This window comes from Siniperca chuatsi, linkage group LG21 (assembly GCF_020085105.1).
Source record: "Siniperca chuatsi isolate FFG_IHB_CAS linkage group LG21, ASM2008510v1, whole genome shotgun sequence".
NCBI lineage: Eukaryota > Metazoa > Chordata > Actinopteri > Centrarchiformes > Sinipercidae > Siniperca > Siniperca chuatsi.
The window spans coordinates 3,909,940-3,932,150 of NC_058062.1; the positions used below are offsets into that span (position 1 = coordinate 3,909,940).

The 22,211-nt window shown below is 39.5% G+C and overlaps 1 protein-coding gene across 2 annotated transcripts; it reads right to left on the reverse strand.

Moving 5' to 3' along the window:
• Window positions 1–1,590: 1,590 nt before the first annotated feature.
• Window positions 1,591–21,848, reverse strand: unm_sa1261 (un-named sa1261). Of its 2 annotated transcripts, XM_044181953.1 has the most exons (4): window positions 21,258–21,846; window positions 10,155–10,371; window positions 4,775–4,977; window positions 1,591–3,867 (listed from the first exon to the last, which is right to left on the reverse strand). In XM_044181953.1, exons 2-4 carry the CDS (start codon window positions 10,324–10,326, stop codon window positions 3,043–3,045), a joined length of 1,200 nt encoding a protein of 399 aa, XP_044037888.1. In that variant the 5' UTR covers window positions 10,327–10,371; window positions 21,258–21,846; the 3' UTR covers window positions 1,591–3,042. The 2 variants fall into 2 exon arrangements, with proteins under 2 accessions (XP_044037888.1, XP_044037889.1); XM_044181954.1 differs by lacking the exon at window positions 10,155–10,371 and having other exon boundaries at window positions 21,258–21,848.
• Window positions 21,849–22,211: the final 363 nt, after the last annotated feature.

A 22,211-nucleotide genomic window follows, 5' to 3' on the forward strand; every position in this document is an offset into this window, starting at 1 on the left:
AAACAGTGGGACTTTGAGGAGGGAGGGGTCAGGCCCATTGACATCCACACAAACACTATTTCAGCTATTTCAGATGGCACTAGCGTGATTATTTTATTTGAAGTGGTTGAAAGACAGGTTCAGGAGCCAGCGCGTGACCACTACGTGACGGTGGAGGGATCTGTGACCTCCATAAGTTTCTGGAAATTGGAAATTTTCCTGCTACCTCACTCAGTTTCAACCTTTGAATTTAAACCCCTTCTGGCATTCTGACTAACACAGTTTGCACCGAAATTTCGAACTTTCTTATGAGTGTAAAAATAATCTGTCAGACCGCATCAAAACATCAAAAACTTTAACACTTTGACCGTTTTTACAGTTACACTCTTTTCTATACATTAGCTGCGGTTACATGAACACTTTTTTTCATTCAGATTGAAGATTTTAGGTCAAATGTTTACGTGGGACGTGATCTGATACGGTCTGGTGTTTACATGCGCCGACACATTTAATAAGAACAGCTGTGTGACATGCGCAAAAACAACGAATATATCATGCATTCGTGTTCCTTAACGGCTACCTTTCAGCACCAACACATTCTGCAATATCTCTTTGCATTTGTTCAAAGTGTCGGTCTATCCCGGCTTCGTTCATTTGTTCGTGGACTTGTTTGAATAGGTCTTTATTTCTTATTTTTCTACCGTCTAGGCGTCCAATAATGTTCAGTTCTAAGAGCTTGTATCAAAAACAGCAGAGGTCGAGTTCAGCTTGGAAGCGAAAGAACGTATGTCCCCGCGCATTTACGTCAAGATGGAGTGAGGGCAAGCACAGAAAGAATGCAGCCAGAAAGTAATCAGGTTAAAAGGTTTACATGGTACAATTTTTTTTTTGATCGGTTTATGAAAAGGTTTAAACTACCCCTCTGCAGTCAGTTTGGGCCTGTTTATTCTGATTGAGGTGTCAGGATTCTTTTTCCGAAGTGTTTTTATTCCTCTTGTTCATATATTTTAACATATTCTAATACTGTTATAATACTGCAACGCATAAACGTTGAACCTTGCTGCTGACTCCTAGCCTCTCCCCTCTCATGCAAAGCAAATGCAAAAGTGAATTGGCGCCAGGCGATGTGAATACGTGTTTGTGCAAGTTGAAAATGTTTCAACTTGAGCGAAAAATTTGCACGATGCTGTGTTGCGAAAGCCTATCACTGACGTCACCATCTGTGGTCAGCTGGAGCTCAACGATTCAACGTCTTTACTGTACAGAGACAGAACAAAAAAGGAGAGGGCTTGGAGAAAAGTGAGCAAAGCCATAGGACTACATGCTAAGTTTTGAAAATATGCATCTGTTACTTAATACCAGCTATCAGTTGTACTTTACTACAAACCAAGTTAGCATTAGCGTTAGCTGCCTTCCCCAGTACTCCCACTGGCTGTTAAGGCGAATATTATTATTATTATTAAATACTCAAAAAAACACTCCAGCAGCCGTATTTGAGTGAGTAACGCAAGGCGAAAATTCGCTTCGCTTTAGTCTGAACACACCTTTAGAACAAGCATATTTCCCAAAATGTTAAACTATTCCTTTAATTAAAAAAAGAACAGGGGCCACTTTTAATTCTCGGGGTGTTTATTTCAACAAATGTTCACCACAGTAATATCACTTCATGCAATACTTCTGAAAAACAGAAAAGAGAGAGCGATTTCTGAAACATTTTAATCCTCAAAAAATACTTTTTTGTGTTTTCTACATTCGTCCATCCAGTCTCACATTTTCAGGGTTTAAATTTCTAATGAATTATACATCAAAAAACTGGAATAAAAAGTTAAGCGGGTAGGTGGTATCCACAAATACTGAATTTTATTCTTCAAGACAATTCAGTCAGCATATTTAATGTTAAGGGTATTTCCTGGATCTTGCCTATTTTTCAGAAGAAAAAGTCCAAATATATCACTTGTTAGATAATTATGTTAACTCAATGAAAGGTACAATTTCCATTTTCTTTATTAACCATGCAAGTAGAAAAATGAGAATTATTCATGATACTTTTGTATGATTTTCTCCTATTTATTGTTATTATACGTGATACATTTGTACCTTAAAAGGAAATTCAGTTATCGTCCCAGTTTACTGCAGTTTAATGGGAGGACTGCCTAGAAGAGTAATAACCCCAATTAACACTTTGTGCTGACCATGAGGTGCGTTTTCAGCCGCTCATATTATTGATTGCTACTGTACAAGTGGGTTTAGGCATCACAGGCAAACATGAAAGGACATTTTGGGTGAGAAAAACAGTCTAGGTACATCTACTTTTATAGCAGATCACGACAATATGATGACGAATATTTAAAGAAAAGTGTAGGTCTATGAAAGCCAAAATCCCCTGCTTCTACAGTAATTCTAATTTCTATTAAATTTTTATTTCTCAGAGACAAAATTAAAAAAACAGGCTTCAGATCTCAGGTGCCACTTGATAAAACAAATAAATATATGCATCTGACATATATAAATAATTTAACTCAAAATTTAAAAAATAAAATATACCAAAAAAAAACAAACAAACAAAAAAAAACCCAACACTTCACTGGAAAACATTTCTACATTTCTACATGAATATGGCACACTACAATAAACACACAATAGTACCATCAGTCACAAATCATCTTACTGAAAGCCAATCACATCTTTTTCCTCACAGATTATTTTTGCAGTGACTGGATTATTCCAAACATTTGAACATATTGCTTGTGGATTATGAATGTTTTTGTTTGTTTTTTATTTCCGCTTCAGCTTTTTTTTCTGTACAGGTTGTCCAGTGAGTTCATGTACTATTTCAGTAACTGAAGTATAAACCACACAGAGGAGGCTACGGCTTGTGATTGTCTCACTGCTCATTTCCTCAGAGTTCGTCTTCATGAGAAATGAGTAAATCCACAGAGATAGTTTCCAACACCAGTCGCCACTCTTTCCTCCTCTTCCTCATACTCGGAGAAATCTTCCTCTTCAGCTCACACCAGCCTCACATGTGCGGGCAGGCAGTCGGTAACGCAACGTTAGCTGCCTCTACACACAGATCTCGATGGGCGTGGCCACTAGGACGCGTCCTCTTTCGTTGTTTTCTCTGTTGACCCGCTCGTAGCTGCCGGTGGAGGACGGCGAGCTGTTCGTGGACATGGAGGAGTAGTGGGTGTCCATCATGATGCTCCCCTTCGCCACAACACAAGCAGGCGACAGGCTCTGCTGCTTCAGTCTGTCCACTAATACGTCCTCTTCAGACGAGGACGAGCTGATGTCCAGAGGAGGAGCGCTGCTCGCTAAGCCCCCGCTGCTGCTGCTGCTGCTGTTCCCGTTCTCCGTGTCCAACATCCAGCACTGGTTGAAATAGCTGAAGACTTCTTTGACGGAGCAGCGCCGATCCTGCTCGATGGAGAGGAGCCTACGAAACATTCGTAGAGCTTCATTAGTGAAGCGGCGCCACTGTGATGGCACTGTGCCCGTCCGGCGGCGCTGCCAGCGGACAAACTCCTCGTAGAAGGTGTCGTTAGGCATGGCCTTCTCCCAGGGGAAGTTTCCAGTCAGCATGCAGAAGAGCAGGACGCCGAATGCCCACACGTCCGTGCTGTAGTCCACGCAGAAGCCCTCGTGCCGCGAGGTGTCGCATAGCTCGGGCGCCGTGTACGGGATCGTGCCGCTCACGCGCTTCACTGGAGAGCCGGCGCGCCGCGTCATGCCGAAGTCTGACAGCTTGACCTTCCGGCACTCTTTGTCAAAAATAAGGATGTTCTCGGGTTTGATGTCTCTGTGGACCAGCTTTTTGCAGTGCAGGTAGTCCAGGGCGATGGCCACCTGGTGGACACAGCGCTTGGCCAAAGTTTCAGGGAGTCCCACCTGAACGGAGAGAGGAACAATGAGGTCACGTACATCACACCTTTGTTAGACCTCAAAGATACACACAATGAGCTTTGGTGAGAAACACGTACGTAAACTACCTTTGTTTGTTTACAAGAAAACTCTACAGGGCGTCTTTAAGTCCTGATCACATTAGGAGGTGGCAGAGGGAAATTTCTTTGAATGTCATTACAATTATAGTACCTGAATCTGGCTAGCAACATTAGCTAAATTGTTAGAGTAGTAAACTAAACTACCTGCCAAATAACAACAAATCACATTAAAGAGCATGTAATAGTGTCAACTATCACACATGTAGCAAACCACACAACAGTGCTTTGGTACTGCAGTTTTTATTTTGAACAAGTATTGCGTGAAAAGGCATTAGTTACTATTATAGCTTCCTCCATTTTGGGCTCTACACTGTGACCGACCCCTCAATCAACACTGTCAATGTGACAACTTTGTGTCTGCAACCAACAGCAAAGTTGACAGATTTTACTCAAATTAACTGAATTCAGGCTTTCTCATCCCAAAAACACCTGATCGGGTCAAAGAGCCCAGGTGAGACTTCTCTGGGCTTTTATTTTGATAACTCCTCACAATAAAAGTCCAGTGGATTTTTATGTTTTGGCACAACAAGAGACGACTCTCCACAGAGCTGACAACTAAATGTCATGCGCAAAATAACACAGCACTGGACAGCCAACTTGTAATGCACAGGGACATAGCATGTATGCATCTGTAGCTTGTGTGGAAATAACGCTCTAAAAATAGTTTCCAATATTTGGGGGGATTAAGAGATAATTATTTGGATTATGTTACAATGAACTCGTGGAAAATATGGATAATGTAACTCTAAAAAGTATCTTATTTGTGTGTGTGTGTGTATATATCTGTATCTCACCTGTGGTGGGATGATGTCAAACAGGTCTCCTGCCAGAGCGTACTCCTGAGCAAAGATGTAGTACTCGTCTGTTTCGAAGGCGATGCCATACATGTTGATGATGAACGGGCAGGGCGACAGGTAGAGGGAGATGCTGTACTCTCTCAGGAAGCTCTTCAGCTTGGTGGTCTTCTTCCTCAGAAACTTCAGGGCCATTTTTGTGCCTGAAAAAAAAAAAAGGAGGACAGAGGAAATGGTTACATAACTCCAATCTCATTCCTCCTTTCTTGTTCTTTTCCCACCATATTAAAGTGTTTGGGGATTTATTTCACAGACGCCTAATTGCGTATATGAAACTTAATTAAAATCATTTCAAAATTTGATGAATAATTAAAATTCTCTTCTAAGTCACAGAATTAAATCCTGCTTTTTTTTCCTAGGAGATTTATACTGCAAGTATTTCAAATCCTCTGCCGGACTAGTTATGTTCCCACGGAGTGATTTTGCTGTAAAGTGATGTTTACAGCTGCAAACACGTCCTCATAGAGAGCTGGAAATAAGATTAGAAAGCCGAAAGACGAGGAAAAGAGTGTCATTCAGCCTGTATTAAATCATTCAGTCGTAAAAAAACACATTTAGCCGTCTGGAGGGAACACAGGAAGGCAATTTGTGAGGACATGGTTCAGAGGCAGCTACTTACTGCAACAAGAGGAGCAGCGAGGGGAGAGAAATTACCAGGGCTAATCTGAAATACCCCAGACAATAACCTGGAGAGCTGCCCCGTCTGCCTCTCCCTGCACCAACAGTCAGTGTGTCAGCGAAGATGAGAGGGGACACATCTCCAATAGCACTGGATCAGCTCTGCAAAGTGCTTTGTGCATTTTACAGCGTGCAGCCACTTTAGGAAAGGTCAAGATGAAGGTCTCTAGGTCCCTAATGTTGACCGGACGTTCAAAAAATAAATAAATAAATAATATTATATACAGTATATACATAGGTTTTGCTACAGTTCCCATAATGTTTTGGGAGATTATAATCAGTGGAAAATAAGTACAAGTACAATTTTGAGGTACTTTTACTTTACTTAAGTATTTCAATTTTATGCTACTTTATAGCATAAAATAGCATACTTTATACTTCTACTCCACTACATTTATTTAAAAGCTTAATTTACTAGTTACTTTGCAGATTTAGATTAATACAAAATAAAAATCTACTGACAAATTATGATATATTATTATATAGGTTAAGCTACCCAGCAGTATATAAAGTAATTTACTGTACCAACTGCTACATTAAAGAGATGAACACATTAATGCATCAATAATTATAATCCAGTAATATAACATATGATTCTGAAATGGGCTGTTATGCATAATGAGTACTTTTACTTTTGGTACTTTAAGAATATTTTGATGCTGTACTTTTACTTAAGTAAGAGTTTGAATGCAGGGATTTTACTTGTAACAGAGTATTTTCACACTGTAGTATTGCTACTTTTATTCAACTAACACCACTGGGAAATATTTGTTATTTAAAAAACGTTTAACTGCTGGACAGCAACCTGTGAAAACTGTTCACATATTTTAAGTTAAGCTCCACTTGGATCGGTGTAATAAAACCAGTTGGGTTACGTACGTTAAATACGTTACGTACGTTAGTCAACGCTGACCTTTGGTTTCACATGAGACACGAACAGCGGTCCCCTGGGTGAAAGTCCTGTGTTTGTTTGACCTATCCATCCACACTGACCTCCTCCCTATGCTGACTATGTCGCACTTTATACTAGGTCACCTGACATTTTTTTCCTCTATGACATTTGCGCATAAAATGACACGTCATCTCTGCACAATGTAAGTCAGTAGAGACTAAATGGCGTGAAATGACGTTTCATTAAAATACAGTCACATTAGTAAAGCTATTTAAAAACAGCTCTGCTTTAAAGGAAATAAAACCTGCATCTGCATTGAAAATGTTACTTAAATAAAAGTGTCAACTCAATTATTTAAAATAATTAAAAGGAAAAGCAGCAAATCCTCACATTTGAGAAGCTGGAACCATAAAATGTTTAATTTTTGCATGAAAAATGACAATTATCAGTAGTAGTCTTAATCTATAACAAAGCATCGTATTTTATAAGCTCTTGTGTTTTGGCACGAAAAGAAAAGACTTTACCTCAAATTTGTACTTAAGTACAGTAACTGAATACTGAAGTTCAGCTGCAATTTTCAAACTGACTGCAGCACCTGAGATTTCTGCTTCACCTGCAAAATGTCACTGAAAGAGACACAAAACGACTACAAAGAGACGCATAACAACTACAAATGACTCGGCCACGACAGACTGGGGGTCTCGCTCCTATGTAGAGCTGAAATGATTAATCGTCAACATTCTCTTATCTCTCTTATCTTATCTTCAGGTTTTGGACTTTCTTTTTAACAAAAGAAGACATTTGAAGACGTTATCCTGGAGTCTGAGAAGTTGTGACTTTTTTCACTTTTTTTTTTGACATTTCATAGACTACGTTTAATCGGAAACATTATCTGTAGATGAATCAATAATGAAAATCCACGGAAATGGGGAAGATTGTTTTTTTTTTTTTTACTATGATCAATAGAGGTTTGTTCAGTTTATATTATTACAATTTGAATCCATTATTGAGTGAAATTCGGCTTTTAGATGAAAGTCTCGCAGGGACGTCAGACAGCATTAAGCTCATAAAGGGTAAAAAAAATAATAATAATAAAAAGGTATATGGTATTTTTTCATTTTTAATAATTCATAGTTTCTGTAGATTCAGAGTAATGCAGTGATACAATAATACAGTAACACTGATAACTTGAAGGGCACTCCGAGTCCAGTCCTCTATGATATGCAAATCTGCAATCACAACATTTTGCCATAGACACAATGGTGTTACAATTGACCTATCGCAATGTTATCGAAAGTTCGAAAAATTCGTGTATCCACCCCGTGATTCAGATCCGCTCCGAAATTTAATGGGTTCTTCCTTGGCCCATGCTACACCCTTCCACCAAGTTTATGAAAATCGGGCCAGTGGTTTTTCTGTAATCCTGCTGACAGACAGACAAACATACGGCACCGTAACATAACCTCCTGCAGCCTCAGCCTGCTGAAATGTGAAGGAAAATATCTACAAAATCAAATATTGGATTTGGTTGGCAGATACTCAACATTAAAAAACTCTGATCAGGAACACACACAAAAAAAAAACACCATCAGGACATAACTACTTCTAACTGTGCGGTAATCCATTCATGCCTATTTCGTAACAGTTACAGTACTTTTGAGTTCCCTTCTTCGCTAAAATGCATTTGCACTCAATTATGATTCCAAAGGTCAGAAATGACTTCACCTTCAGCCCATTTATTTCCATAGTTAACATGACATTTACACTGAGCAACATCAGACACCGGAGGGCAGTCGATTAAAGCTCCACTGGTTCTCTGATGGTTCTGAGAACATGTCGGTGATAAAGTAACAGATATTGAAACCACAGGTGCACGTGGTTTTTCATACATCTTTCAACTGCGCACTTTAGAGGCAGGAAAAAGGTCAGAATTCATCTCAGTGACAGACTGCAGCTGCTCTAAACGGGCAGTGTAGCTGCAGCTCTGTGCTCCATAAAAGACTACTAAGAAGGAGAGCAGATGGTCAACATTTGGGCTTTTAATAGGAAAAGGTTGAACAGATTTTCTAATAGTTAAGTAGTGAATTTAGGCAGTCTGGATCCAGATTTGTGCTAAATTACTGCAAAAAGGTGGCCTACATTCAAAAGTAAACACTTCAGAGACGAATAAGAGTGCGTTACCGGTGTGTGTTTGAGCAAAGTGAAACAGAATAATTTTTGATTCTCTGTGTATGCCGCTGCTGTTATACCAAAGTGAAGCATCTTAAAGCTGCACTCTGCACTATTGTTATGTAAAATGACCCTGTCTTATCACTCTGAATCACACAGTAGAGCCACAGAAGAGCAACAGCATATTTCCTCCAACTGCAGCCCTGTAGATTTGCTCCCTCTGGCCAAATACATTTCTGGAGTCGAGTTTGGGAATCTTCTCCTCCCACAAGAGGTGATGAATTGAAACTTGAAATACAAACTGTCTCCTGCTCCGTCCAAAGAAAGATGGACTCATCAATGTTTGGTTTCCTTTTACCTTAAGTGCCTTTTGGAATAATAAAGCATCAAACACCAGGCAGGTTGGTGAACATGAACTATGTCGTTTCCTGACATTTCACATCTAACTGACCGTTTGCTAAGCCCCATCAAGGTTCGGGTGACAAATTTGCCACTCAAAATCCTTTTAATTTTTGAAACAATGATTTCAGACAAAAGTAGCTTCTCATTTCTAGTCTGCGATTGTAAATTTTGCCAGGTTAAGTGATGGCTGAAATTTCGTTGGCACATTTACTGTATTAGCTGTAGCTAGCTAGCTAGCTAATTAAGCTAACGTCTCTGGCTGAGTCATGGCTACATACATGATATCATGCTAACAGACTGTGGCTAATCCTCAACAGTTCTCTACTTGCACAATGTAGTGTGACATATATCCGTTTTATGAACTGCATGTCTGTCCATTTCCTGTCAACTCAATAGTAATGTTATTGTTCACTTTTCACAGTTAGCTTACTTACAGTTTGTTTTTGTATAGTGTTTTTGATAATTTTGATGATCACCTCAGTGTCTATAGCAACGTTAGCTAGTCACTCAGTGTAGCACCAATGTTAGCCTGATTGCTGGTGAAAGCTGCCCGCTTTAACAGTGTAACTCAGTGACTTTCAAGCACTGAGTGTGGAAAAAGAGCCATAGCGACCTAACGTTAGCTAAGCTATGAAAATCAGGCTAACGTTGGTGCTACACTGAGTGACTAACTAACGTTGCTAACAGTTAAGACACTGAGGTGATTATCAAAATTATCAAAAACACTATATACAAAACCAAATGGTAAATACTACTGACAACATGTACAAAGCTAACAGTGAAAAATGAAATAACTGACTTAAGGATGAAAACCACCGTAAGGTGATCACTAAGGTTGGAGGCGAAGCGTTACTGTAGAGTTGACAGGAAGTAAACAGATGTGCAGTTCATAAAAGGTATATACATCGCACTACATTGTGCAAGTAGAGAGTTGATGATCCACGTAGAAAAGATGAAAATGAAGTAACAGTATTGTTCCATGATTGTGTTCAGTTGTGTTTTGGGGCGTTAAATTGCTCTTTAAAGGGCAAGTATTGCTTTACTATACAACCCCATGTACAGCACTTCAACATGTGGAGAAGTCCAACGCGTGACGGACCTTGCCTAGCTTCAAAATACTTACGAATGTGGGAAACCTCTAACATTTGCAATTAGTATCAGCTAAAACACAGTAGTTACCTCTGATTTTGTGGATGACCAGGTCCACTTTCCCATAGGTACCCTTTCCCAGTTCACAGACAACTTCATAGTATTTGTTGATGTCCAGTTTTTCCAGGTTCTGTGCAGCAATCAGCTGGAGTTCCTCCAGGATGTCGATAGAGGCGCGGGAGCCATGGGGCGAGGAGTTCATTGTTGTGGAGGGACGGGCCGAGGGCTGGTCTGGAGGTGGATGTTCCTGTGGAACAGGAGGAGCAGGAAGGAAAGCAAGGTTCACTATGTAACCAGTATCCACCCATGCCTCCATTCCCACATGACCCCCACTGTAAACGGAGCACACCTACTGTATTGTATCCACATACATGTATATGAACTGTTATCACAAAAAGGCTTTGTGTCCAGGCCAAACGAACTGTTATGCAACCTTTGAATCGTGTTGTCACTTTGTGTTCATGAGAAGAAATGTTTTGAAGATCACAGGGCTCCATTACAAAAGAGAGACACCACCAGAGACTGAACAAAAAGACAAGGTGTGGAACATGCTGCAACATGAAGTGAATTCCTGGCTGTAAATAGTCGTTATTCTAACGTGATCGGCTCAGTTAGCACTTTCGCTTCACAGCAACAACCTGGACTCTTTCTGTGTGATGTCTGCATGTTCTCCTCGCCCAAATACATGCAAGTCAAATGAAACTGCCCTCACAGTATGTGTGAATGTGGGTAAGTCAGTGATATAACCGTCCAGAGTGTTTCCTTGCCTTTCAAGCAATGCATGCTGGCATACAATGAGCTCTGGCAAGGATGAAGCAGGTAAAGACGATTAATTAAACGAATAAATTAAAAAATAAATTAAAGTCAAATTGGATCTGAGAGAACAGTATTGCTATTTGTGGAGCTGATCCTCTGCAGCTGATAAATGATCCTCTTGCATTAATGAATGTCTAATTCTGATCTGATGTGTTTCTGTCACGCCTGCTGGTTTCCATCCTCAGAAAACCTGTCTCACCTTCCTCCTTCTGCTACCAAAAGAAGCCAAGCAACACTCATCTGCTGTATCCTCCATCGCTCATCACCCACAGCGGCCAAGATCTCCCAAAGACTGGAGAGACTTCGCCGCCCTGATGGCGCAGCAGAATTGTACCATCTCTCATTAACAGGGATGAGAAAGTGTTGAAAGAGACAGGATGCTATCCACATCCTGTGCATCAAGTCCATCTGTGCCTGCCTTGGAGACAGCTCCGGTCTACAGTGTGAGTGTGCACGACGGGGAAATGTGTACACAAAACTCAAGTACAGCGTGTGAAAACAATAAAACCAAACAAAAATATACAGTATGTTCCACTAGAAAGAACTGCAGTGGCGGTAAACTGTCACTTTTGTGTTATTCACTGAAGTTATAATGAAATCTGACCTAATTTTTGATACTATTTAATACTGGATGCTGATCCAGATATTTGGGAGTTTTAAAAATCAGACGACAATATATAGTAATATATATTTCTTTTTTCTTTTAAACATAAACATAGCATTTACAAACCAACAATCTTGATCCCTTAGATTTGTTTGTGTGTATATTAAATAAAAATGTAAAAAATGGTGAGTTTCTAAATTACCAAACCTAGTTTTCTATTTCTGTACTGCAGTTTGTTGTATCTGCAATTGTTCATCGAAAATGCATCTACAAAACAAAACAACTGTCATTTTTGACAGTGGATCATTTGTAATTTTTGCAAGGGAGTAAAGCAACAAGAAGAAGCAGCTAAGTAACAAACTTTACTGCGATCTGCTGTTTAGTTTTTGGTTTATAGACAACATTTCAATATATTTGTAATATAAAATACAACATATCAGACTTTATCATCAGGGATAGAAGTCCTGGACTTATTTCCATTGTTGCACCGGTGTTTACACAGTCCTGTTTCGTGGATGTGCAGCATGATATCAGATGCTCATGGCATGATGGAAAAAAAGCCAATTGTTACTGACTTCTTATTTAAACAATGTAAACAGATACACCAGTTGTTCCTCTGTTGTATTTCTGACAAAGCAGCTGCTCAGTAAGTTTTTGCTGTAGTAAATAAACCGCACTTGCACTACAGTAACCACGGGCAGTGGTGGAAGAAGTATTCAAATCATTTACTTAAAGTATCACAAGTAAAAGTACTCATAATACAGAGTAGCTACAGTCAGTGTTATACTATTATATTATTGGATCATGATAATCGATGTATGTAAGCAGTACTTTAATGTTGTCGTTGGTCAAGGTGGAACTCCATTTTAACTACTTCATATATTTAATATTTTAAAAACTGATCATGTTTTGTTTGTAAAATCTTAATTTTATAAATATAGCTATTAAATAAACGTGAAAAGTACAATATTTCTCTCTGAGATGTAGTGAAGTATAAAGTAGCACAAGTACCTAAAAATAGTACTTAAGTACAGTACTTGAGTAAATGTACTTAGTTACTTTCCACCATTGCCCACAGGTGTCACCAAATTAACCAGGACTGATTACAACTTTAATATCCACACATTGCTTTTCCCTTCATCAGGTATATTGAACATACTGAAAATACAGAAAAACCAAACATTTATAAAAGCTTAACGTGATAGAAGAAAATTGGATCATCCTGCAGTGACAGTAGTGGTTGAAAATGGCTTTGGACACAAACAGTATGTGCTGAGCATAAAACTACGACAAGCAGATAAAAATGAGGCGTCAGCCGAACCCAAAGGAGCCAACTGGCTGTCTATCACCGGTCTACTCAGCATCCCTCTGACAAGGTCAATAAAACAAACACACTGGAGGAGATAGCCAGAGTGTGTTGCTGCAAACACACAGAAAAAGTATCTGCTCACAGATGAACATTTTAGATTCTGCTTCTGTGACTCGATTTTAATTAAAATTTCAAGCTCTTTTCTAAATAATGAGCAGTTTATCTGCACAGCCTCAGTTACAGTGTCAAAGTGGCCACATCATCAACTAAGTAAATGAAAATGGGTTTTGTGTCCACGTGAATAAAGAGTTTCTTCACAGACACCTCTGATTGGATCTGACAAAAGCCTGGGAGAGTGATGCATCTCACCCCTGCAGTCAGCATTTTCAAATAACACCGACAGGTCCAAAAGGGGGCACTTTAAAGCTTATTAAAGCTTGTGCATAAGGCTCATTGTTTACCAATATTCACAAAAAGTACCCAGGAGCAGATTGGTTTAAACTGATTTTATGTCCTCACGCATTCAAGTTGTACAAGCAGTACAAACTGTAAACACTTGAGCTACTAGTACATCTTTGAAAGTCTTCTGATAATAGACAATAAGTGGGTTTCCATTCACCTGTTTTTATGCGCATTTTCAATTTGAGCATCAACAAACCTGAGTGGAAGAGCTAGATGAAAAATAGTCGAAATATCACAAAACTGTGTCTACACTTTGATGAGGTAGAAAAAAAACTAAAGTGCAATGGAAACAGACTTAGTGAATAAATCATGGCATACATGAAGCATGTGACTTAAACGTCCACTGAAGAGACGAAAACATCAGATCTGTGTGCAGCAATGAGAAAACTAACCATCACGTTTGGTTTTTCATCGTTTGAGGTTTGACTGGCGCTCTTTTAATGATGTCATCTCGTTGTGTCCTCTTCCTTCTGCAATGGTTTAATGCCACCAACTGTTCATCTCGACAAACCAACTCGTAATATTCACAGTAGTGGATGGAAACACGCATTCGTTCGCATTTTCATTTACAGATTTTCTGAAAATTCAGCAGCCATTTCTGCTACATTTGGATGGAAACTCAAATAATGGTGAAAAAAATATATTTGTATCCAATTTTTTAACTCTTTTTTAATGATCAACACAGATGAATTCTAATTTTGAAGAGTGCTGCATCATCTGAGGGGGACAACGTGTTCACTGCTGCCTTGTTTTATATACTTATATTCACTTAACCATAATAACCTTGACATGTATGCATGCAGTATGTACAGATTCACGGAATTCAATTCAATTCCTTTCTCTCAACCATATAACCTGAGCATAAGCATACGCTCATATGTACTCTCGCGCTGCTGCCATATCAAAAAGCCTGGAGATGAAAGAAGTCACAACCAGCATTAATTAGCTGCAGCCCCAGCGCTCCTTCTCAGGGTACCGGTGCCAAGGCTGATCCCCAGAGGGCCTCAAGGAGCGCCAAGCCCCATTTGCCTCCCTGTCGAGAGGAATGAGACTGCCTTGCTGTCTTTCTTTTCCGTGAAATGCTCGTCTGTAATCAAAGCACAGCTGGAACGCAAGCCAATTTGCCTTGTGTCATTGCTGCTTTTCTCTCCGTCTGTACCTTCTTTCCTATTGCACCAAACAGGAGGGGAGGTGAATGGTGCAGTTGGTGCAGCACTGTTCATGACCTTTTATTCATCTACTTGCACGAACATGCCGTCTGCTTAAATATGATTTTCTCTCTGCCTTCAGCACGTTCATACAACTGTTGTGCGCCCCTCCACCTCCCCATCTCCGCCCACTCTTTGCAGATCCATCAGCTCATCATTCCATCAACATCTTCAGCCATCAGCCACCGCCACCAGTGTCCCATTGGGTGTCCTTTTCTGCCGCTGCTCAGGGCAGACGCCCTCCCCGTGGAGTCTAAGCGCCAAAGACTTATAAGATTAACATCTCACACCATCTGTTTATATAAATTATATATTTACTTTATTAACTTGTCTCTCCTGATTGAACTATCAGTATACTGTATGTTAGCTTATAACCTTGACAATTATGGATGCAGTATATGTACAATTTCACACTCAATTTCTTTCTTTTAACCATACAACCTCCTGAGCATAAGCATACACTCATATGGATTGGAAAAATTGGTGGGCAAGAATTTGTAAGTCTCTCGGGTAGAGCGGTTCTTAGATCACAGCATGTTGTCTCAATAAAAAATAAAAAAACTTCCTGTATGGAGTGCCACAAGACTCAATTCTAGGTCCACTACTTTTCAGTCTCTATATTTTATCTTCTGCAAGCACAGTATTGATTTTCACCACTATGCTGACGACTCACAACTCTATATGGATGTAGATCCTGAATATCTGAGCTCCTTTATGGCCCTAATAAAACAGCAGCAGCTCCTTCCTCCAAATGCATCAGGATAAAGCAGAGGTTCTAGTTATTGGTCCAAATGAGCAAAGACAGAAACTGTTCATAACTAACAACCCTTTGATACAAAGTGACATTGTTTGCGTCAGAAACCTTCTTTTAAAAAAAATAAATCACACCGTGAATGCTGGGTCGGAACTGGTTGTTCACTAATGCACAATGATAAGCACTGATGAAACGATGTTCATCACACCGAGTTCTATATACTGTGAATCCATAACATGCGAGTGTTATCACCGTATGCACTGCGTCATCAGTTTTATTGGCCCCGAGCAGTGGAAAACAAATCAGTTACACAACAACAGTAGTTAGTAACATACTCATTATGTTTTGAACACACCTGATGCATCTCACCAGCCCTTACTGTTGGATCAGGGCTCTTCAAATTTTTCTTGGGGGAGGACATATAATACATGCAGTATTTCACTCAGCCTGTAAATAAAGAGAGAAACGAGCAAAAAGAAGCCTAGACATTAAACCACAGGCAAGAAATGTATGTGTGACTGACTCAGGTCTAATTTTGTAGTCACAGAAAATGAACATAACTAAAGGTCAGTACGTTTCTTTCTCCCCTCGACACAGAGAAGCTTGTGCAAGCTTTTATTTCAAGCAGACTTCAACTACTGCAATGCAATGCTCCCAGGTCTCACCAAAAAGTCAGTAAATCAATTACAGCTTGTACAGAACGAGACTGCCAGAGTTTTAACTGGAACAAAGAATGGAGATCGCATTGCTCCTGTTCTAAAGTCCCTGCACTGACTTCCCGTTAGTTTCAGGATAGATTTTAAGATCACAGTACTTTTTCAGTTTATAAATCTATTCATGGCCCAGGACTGTCGCTGATATGTTCCTGGTCCCTCAGATCCACAGACTCTGCTGCTCACTGGACCAAAAACTCAGCCAAAGCTCAACAGAGAAACTGCCTTTTGGAGCCCTGATAATTTACTGCTATGTATCATTACTACATGTAACTGTATGAAAACGTGACAAACCCGACAAAAGTGCAGAGTAATGGTCTCTCTGTTGTTTGCACAGACATTGAGCACTGCAGAAAAACTGCCTCTGCCACCTCATTTGTGTTCAGGCCAGCATCGACTTGTAAAACATCGACACCTAATTAATCATTAGTGATGCTAAATCAATATGTCATCCAACTAAAAAATACTTAATGAACAAATGTTACCATCTTAAGCCACATTTGGCTCCCTACAAAAGTCTTTTAGACTTTAGAAAGAGGAGAAAACAACACTTGGTAAACTTTTATTCTGGTAAATATTTCTGTATTTTAGGAGTAGTTTGTACATTAGAACAGGGAAGAGCTTTTGTCTACTAGATTTTTTAACTAGTTGCAATTTGTGTGTACTTGCTGCAATATATACAATGTAGGACTTCTTTGATTTTTAGCCATTCTAGCGGCACGGCTCTATGGACGGAAATGTTAGTCCACCACTTTGGTCCAGACTGAAATATCAGCAACTATGATGGTTTTGAGTGAAATAGCTTGACAACTAATGAATGGATTGCCATGAAATTTGGCACAAGCGTTCACGTTCCCCTCAGAATAAATTCTAATAACTTTGGTGATCCTTTCAACTTTAGTGCCACCATCAGGTCAAAATCTCACTTTGTTCAATACTTTGGTTTATGATTAATATATCTGCAAAAACTAATGGCATTCCCATCCGCCTCAGCTGTACTTTGTGTTTGGTGCGAATTAAACATTATGCCTGCTTAGCATCAGCATGTTAGCATTGTCATTATCAGCATGTTGACATTAGCATTTAGCTCAAAGCATCACTGTTTCTAAGTATAGCCTCACAGAGCCACTAGCATGGCAGTAGACTCTGTTTTTATGTTCAAGTAAGTGTAGTAATTCATGAGAAACAGCAACAATTTCTTGCAAGATTGAGAACTCCTTGATCCACACCTGGATCACCCATCTTTAACTCTGTTTTTGAGGTATCCTGCTAACACACAAACAGGACTGAACATAACCTTGTTAGTGGAAGTAATAGTCCCACAATCATCATAGTTCATCTGCTTGAACTATTTTATGAGCTTGACTTCACAAATGTGATCCACAATCTTTCTGTGTTAATAGAAACATAAAATGTCCAAAGCTAAAAACCCAAATTTCCTACTTTGGTAGAATGGACTCATTTGTTTGCCTGTGAAACTGTTGATGCATCGTGAAGTGTGAATGCAGCTCTGGCTCAGCTGTAACTTCTGCATCCTCTCTGTCTGAAAGCACTAAAGGAGGATGGACTGCGTCGGTTTCAGTGAGTCCAAAACATAACGACAGGACGGAGGAAATTAAATCAGTGCTGTTTGATTTATGAACTCTGACTGTGCACATCTCACTCGGGTATAAAGTGGAGGATAGACTGCTCAGTATTAAATGAAGACAGTGTCATCTCTGCTGCTCACACTTTCAGTGTCTTAGCTGATCTACAGGGAAATCCTGACGCTGTCCTGCAGGTTTAGCAACAGGAAAGCATAACTGTGGTCTTTCCTTTCAAAATAAATTGAAAATGCATTGTTAGTTAATAAGTATAATATTAAAGGCAAGTAAGGGTCACTGATACAACACAATTTGAATTTAAGTTGGCAGGTTGTTTAATTACCTGCTGGATTCTGTATTGTGCGTAAATAGAAAGAAACAGCCTTGTGAAGACTTCACTGGAGTGAGTTAGTCGATCAACAGAATAATATGAAATATTTTGATGATCGATTAATCCATTCTCAAGCAAGAATTGTGAAAAAATGCTAAACATTCTCTAGTTTTAGCCTCTCAAATCCCCACATTTGCTGCTTTTCTTTGTTACATTTCATTGGAAACTGAATATCTTTGGGTTTTGGATTGTTGGTCGAACAAAACAAGACATTTTAAGATGTCACCCCTCGCTCTGACATTTTATACATTAATGATGAATTCGACAATGAAAATAATTAGTTGCCGCCCCTTGGCTTCACATCTATTTACTGTGCATTTTTAATCAGCAAAAACAAAATGCTGTTTAATGTCACAGACATAATGATGGAAAACGATGCGGAAAGACATTTCTGTTTGTTTCATGTATTAATGTGAGGACGGTTACAGTCTCCTCATCGTCTCTTTAGTGGACGTTTAAGTCACATGCTTCATGTACGTCATCATTTATTCACTAAGTCTGTTTCCGCTGCACTTTTTTTTCATTGATACACCAACTTTTCCACTTCAGCCATGTTTGGCTATTATTTGATCCTTTTTTCCACCCCACCGTTTCTACTAAGAGTTTTTTATACTCAAAGATTAAATAGTTTTGAATGTGCATAAAGACGGCGAACAGAAACTGTCGTCTTTCAGCTTTTCAAAAGAAGGCGAAGTGGGGAGGGACCTCGGCTCCTGACATGGAACATTTTGTGCAACGCAACAATAGAAAAATGTGGATTTTTTTATTTATTTTGCTGACAAAAAGGTGAACAGGCTTCCACTCCTGTACCAGTCACATCCTTTGTCATTCTCACATATTCAAGTCGGTGCCAGTGAACCAACGTGTGTAAAATGTTATTCTCTGAATATGCCTGCTAAGATAACAAAACCAGGGAGATTATTTCTGCCCCATGAGCAGCTCTTTCCTACACAAATGTTTGTAGAACTAAAACTCCATCCTGCCGAGTGTCACAGCCACAGCGTTGGCCTTCACGCTGCCACTGTGTGTGTGTGTGCGTGGCGGCCTGCGGCTCGGCCCTCCGGTGGGGCTTGGCGGTCGGCTCCCACCGCGCTCATGGAGCACATCAAAGCAGCTTTAACTGGCTCTGCCTCCAACATCTGCGAACACTGGGGCTTTGTGCCTGGACGCTCGGCGGCACATCACTGGGCGCTCTCCTTTAATGCCAACCCATTTCTGCTGCTGTGAACCCCACGCTACAAAAGGTAACATTACCCCCTTTGTCTGCTTTAATCTCTGTCTCTTTCTTCTTCTTCTCTAACTTTCTGCTCTGTTAATGTGTGATCCCCTGTCTGCTGGGTGGCTGTGTGTACACACATGAAGAAAGAAAACAGACCGATGTCTTAGTGCTGCTATATTGTTTTTGTTGCTGCTATATTGTTTTTGTTGCTGCTCTATTGTTTTTGCTACATGTACCACATTAATTTGCACTACCAGACTATTTATTTATACATATACTGCATCATTTGTACTCCAGTACTATGTACTGAATACTGCAATAACTCTTCTTCTGCACTGTTAACTATTGCTGTCCATAAATTGCACTACTTTATATTTATTGCACTGCTGTTCTGCCCAGTCCAATTCATTATGGTACATATCCATGAGTATACTTCTGTTTATAGTAATGCCATCTGTATATGATGTCCATAGTACCACTTTATGCACGTACTTTATATCCTGCACTTGCTTATTGCACTTCTGGTTAGACCTAAACTGCATTTCGTTGCCTTGTACTTACAGTACAATAAAGTTGAATCTAAAATCTAAGTCTTAGTGTCTCACAGCAAACAGCTGTAGGGCTGCAACTGTCGATTATTAATAATTAATTATCGATTAATTTTATTTTTCCTAGTAAATAAAAATAGTGGAGAAAAAAAACACTACTTCAGAGAGCCAGAGGTGACGCCTTCAAATGTATTGTTTTATTTAAACAAAAGTACAAAACCTGGAGATGATGCTGGTAAATTTGCTTCTCGAAATACTTTTTCAGACCGAAGTAGACAAAAGCAGCTTCTCATTTCTAGTCTGCGACCGTCAATTTTGCGTGTCGATGTTTATTAGCTAATGGAGCTAACATTAGCTTCATTAGCTGTTTGAAAACGCGGCCTCCAGCGGACTCGTGGTGACATACACGATATCAAGCCAAAAGACTGCCAAACCTGCGACAAACGATTATTTTCATTATCGATTAATCTGTTTATTATTTTTCCAAATCAATCGTATAGTCAAAAAAATAGTGAAAATACACAATAAATCACAACTTTCCAAAGTGACATCTTCAAACGTTCTAAAACCTGAAGATATTCAGTTTTCAGTTAATTATGACGATGAAAAATCTGCACATTGAAACCAAAGAATTTGTCACATTTTTCTTTTACTACTTTTGCTTGAAAATACCTGAAACGACTAATCACCAAAATAATTTATATTTTTCTGTCAATCAACATATCGATTAATCAACTAATCATTTCAGCTACGAGAGCCCTGAAGGAATAATCTCTGCAGCCCAGTCTGAGAGCCCAAATGCTTTTTGGTGCAGTTTTCCCCCCCAAGATGAAAAGAGTTCCCATTAAAACCAATAAATAATAATAATATTAATAAAGGCTTTAAGCATCCACAGTGCATCATCCTCCACAGGACTCATGGAGAGCTGATGTCAGTGTCAGTAACATTGTTTACAGTCTGGGAGTCATATAAACCTGCAGCACAAAGACATGAAGTGTGAATCAGCTCTGCAGACACAAAGCATTATATCCATCAGCGCACGTGAAGTCAGGTATAGTGCTGGGAGTGCGTGCACGTGAGCATGGGAGGAAATCATGATCTGAAATGGAGAATGTGTGATCAATAAATGTACAAAAGCTAATAACAAATACAGCCACTGGTGTGTACAGATGTGGAGCTGGGACACAAAAGCCTGACAGCAGCTCCATTGTTCTGCTCAGTCAGTGTTTTGTCACATGGTGCAGGTGTAACTTTTGTGTAAGAATGTAAAATGTGATTTACAGCTATAGTTAACAAAAAACACCAGTTTAAATGAGGATAATTAACATTGTAAACACAACAGTGATCCAGTGTTGTGCTTTGCAACAGAGCAGCACAAAGACACACAGGGCATGCAACGAGACACCACTTCATGCAAAGCACAATATGAATAAAAAACAACATTTAAAAACACAAACTAGCGATTAATTAGCAGTTAATTGGCTTGTGCCGGATGGGAAATGATAAGACATCAGATCTGATCTTACCTTTTCAAAATGTGCAGCATGCAATATCTGTCAATCCATCCAGACAACACTTGACTGTTTAGCTAAGAGAGGAAATGTCGCAGATCCTTGAGTTGTTTCTTTTTCTTCTTCACGGTTCCGAAGTGAAGCTGAATCCTCGGCCGTCTGCGCCGCCGCTGTCCGTCACTCTCTCCCGGCTACTGATCATCCCTGGAGCCGCTGTCTATTGTCTCCGCACTCCGCAGGCGGACCCGCCCACCGCCGCTAACGTCCAATCAGAGCGCAGAGCGGCGTTGCGCTCCTCTGCGACGATGCTGCCTTCAGGAGATGTAGGAATTTACAAGCTCCACTATCAGACTGGCAGTAGTGGGAGAAGTACTCAGATCTTTTACTTAAGTAAAAGTAGCAATGCAGCAGTGTGGAAATACTCTTTTACAAGTCCTGCATTAAAAAACTGTAAAATAACAAAATATACTTATATACTCATTATGTAGAATGGGCCATTTCAGAATAATGTCAATTATTGAATTACAATCATTGATGCATCAATATGTAGATCACTGTTGCATGTTGCAGCTGGTAAAGGTGTTGCTTATTTTTTGACTGTATATACTGCCGGGTAGCTTGTGAATTTCACCAAAAGATCAATAAAGTCTTATCTTTATCCATACTAATACATCATACTTTACTTGTTTATTATATTTTGTATTAATTCTCTGAATCTGCAAAGTAACTAAAGCTATAAAGTAAATGTAGTGGAGTAAAATGTACAATATTTCCCTCTGAACTGTAGTGGAGTAGAAGTATAAAGTAGCATAAAATGGAAATACTCAAGTAAAGTACCCCAAGATTGTACTTAAGGACAGTACTTGAGTAAATGTACTTAGTTATTTTCCACCACTGCAGACTGGTAGGTTGGTTTTAGGCATGATATTGAAATGGTTATGTGTAGTGCTACAGGTTTAGATTAGATAT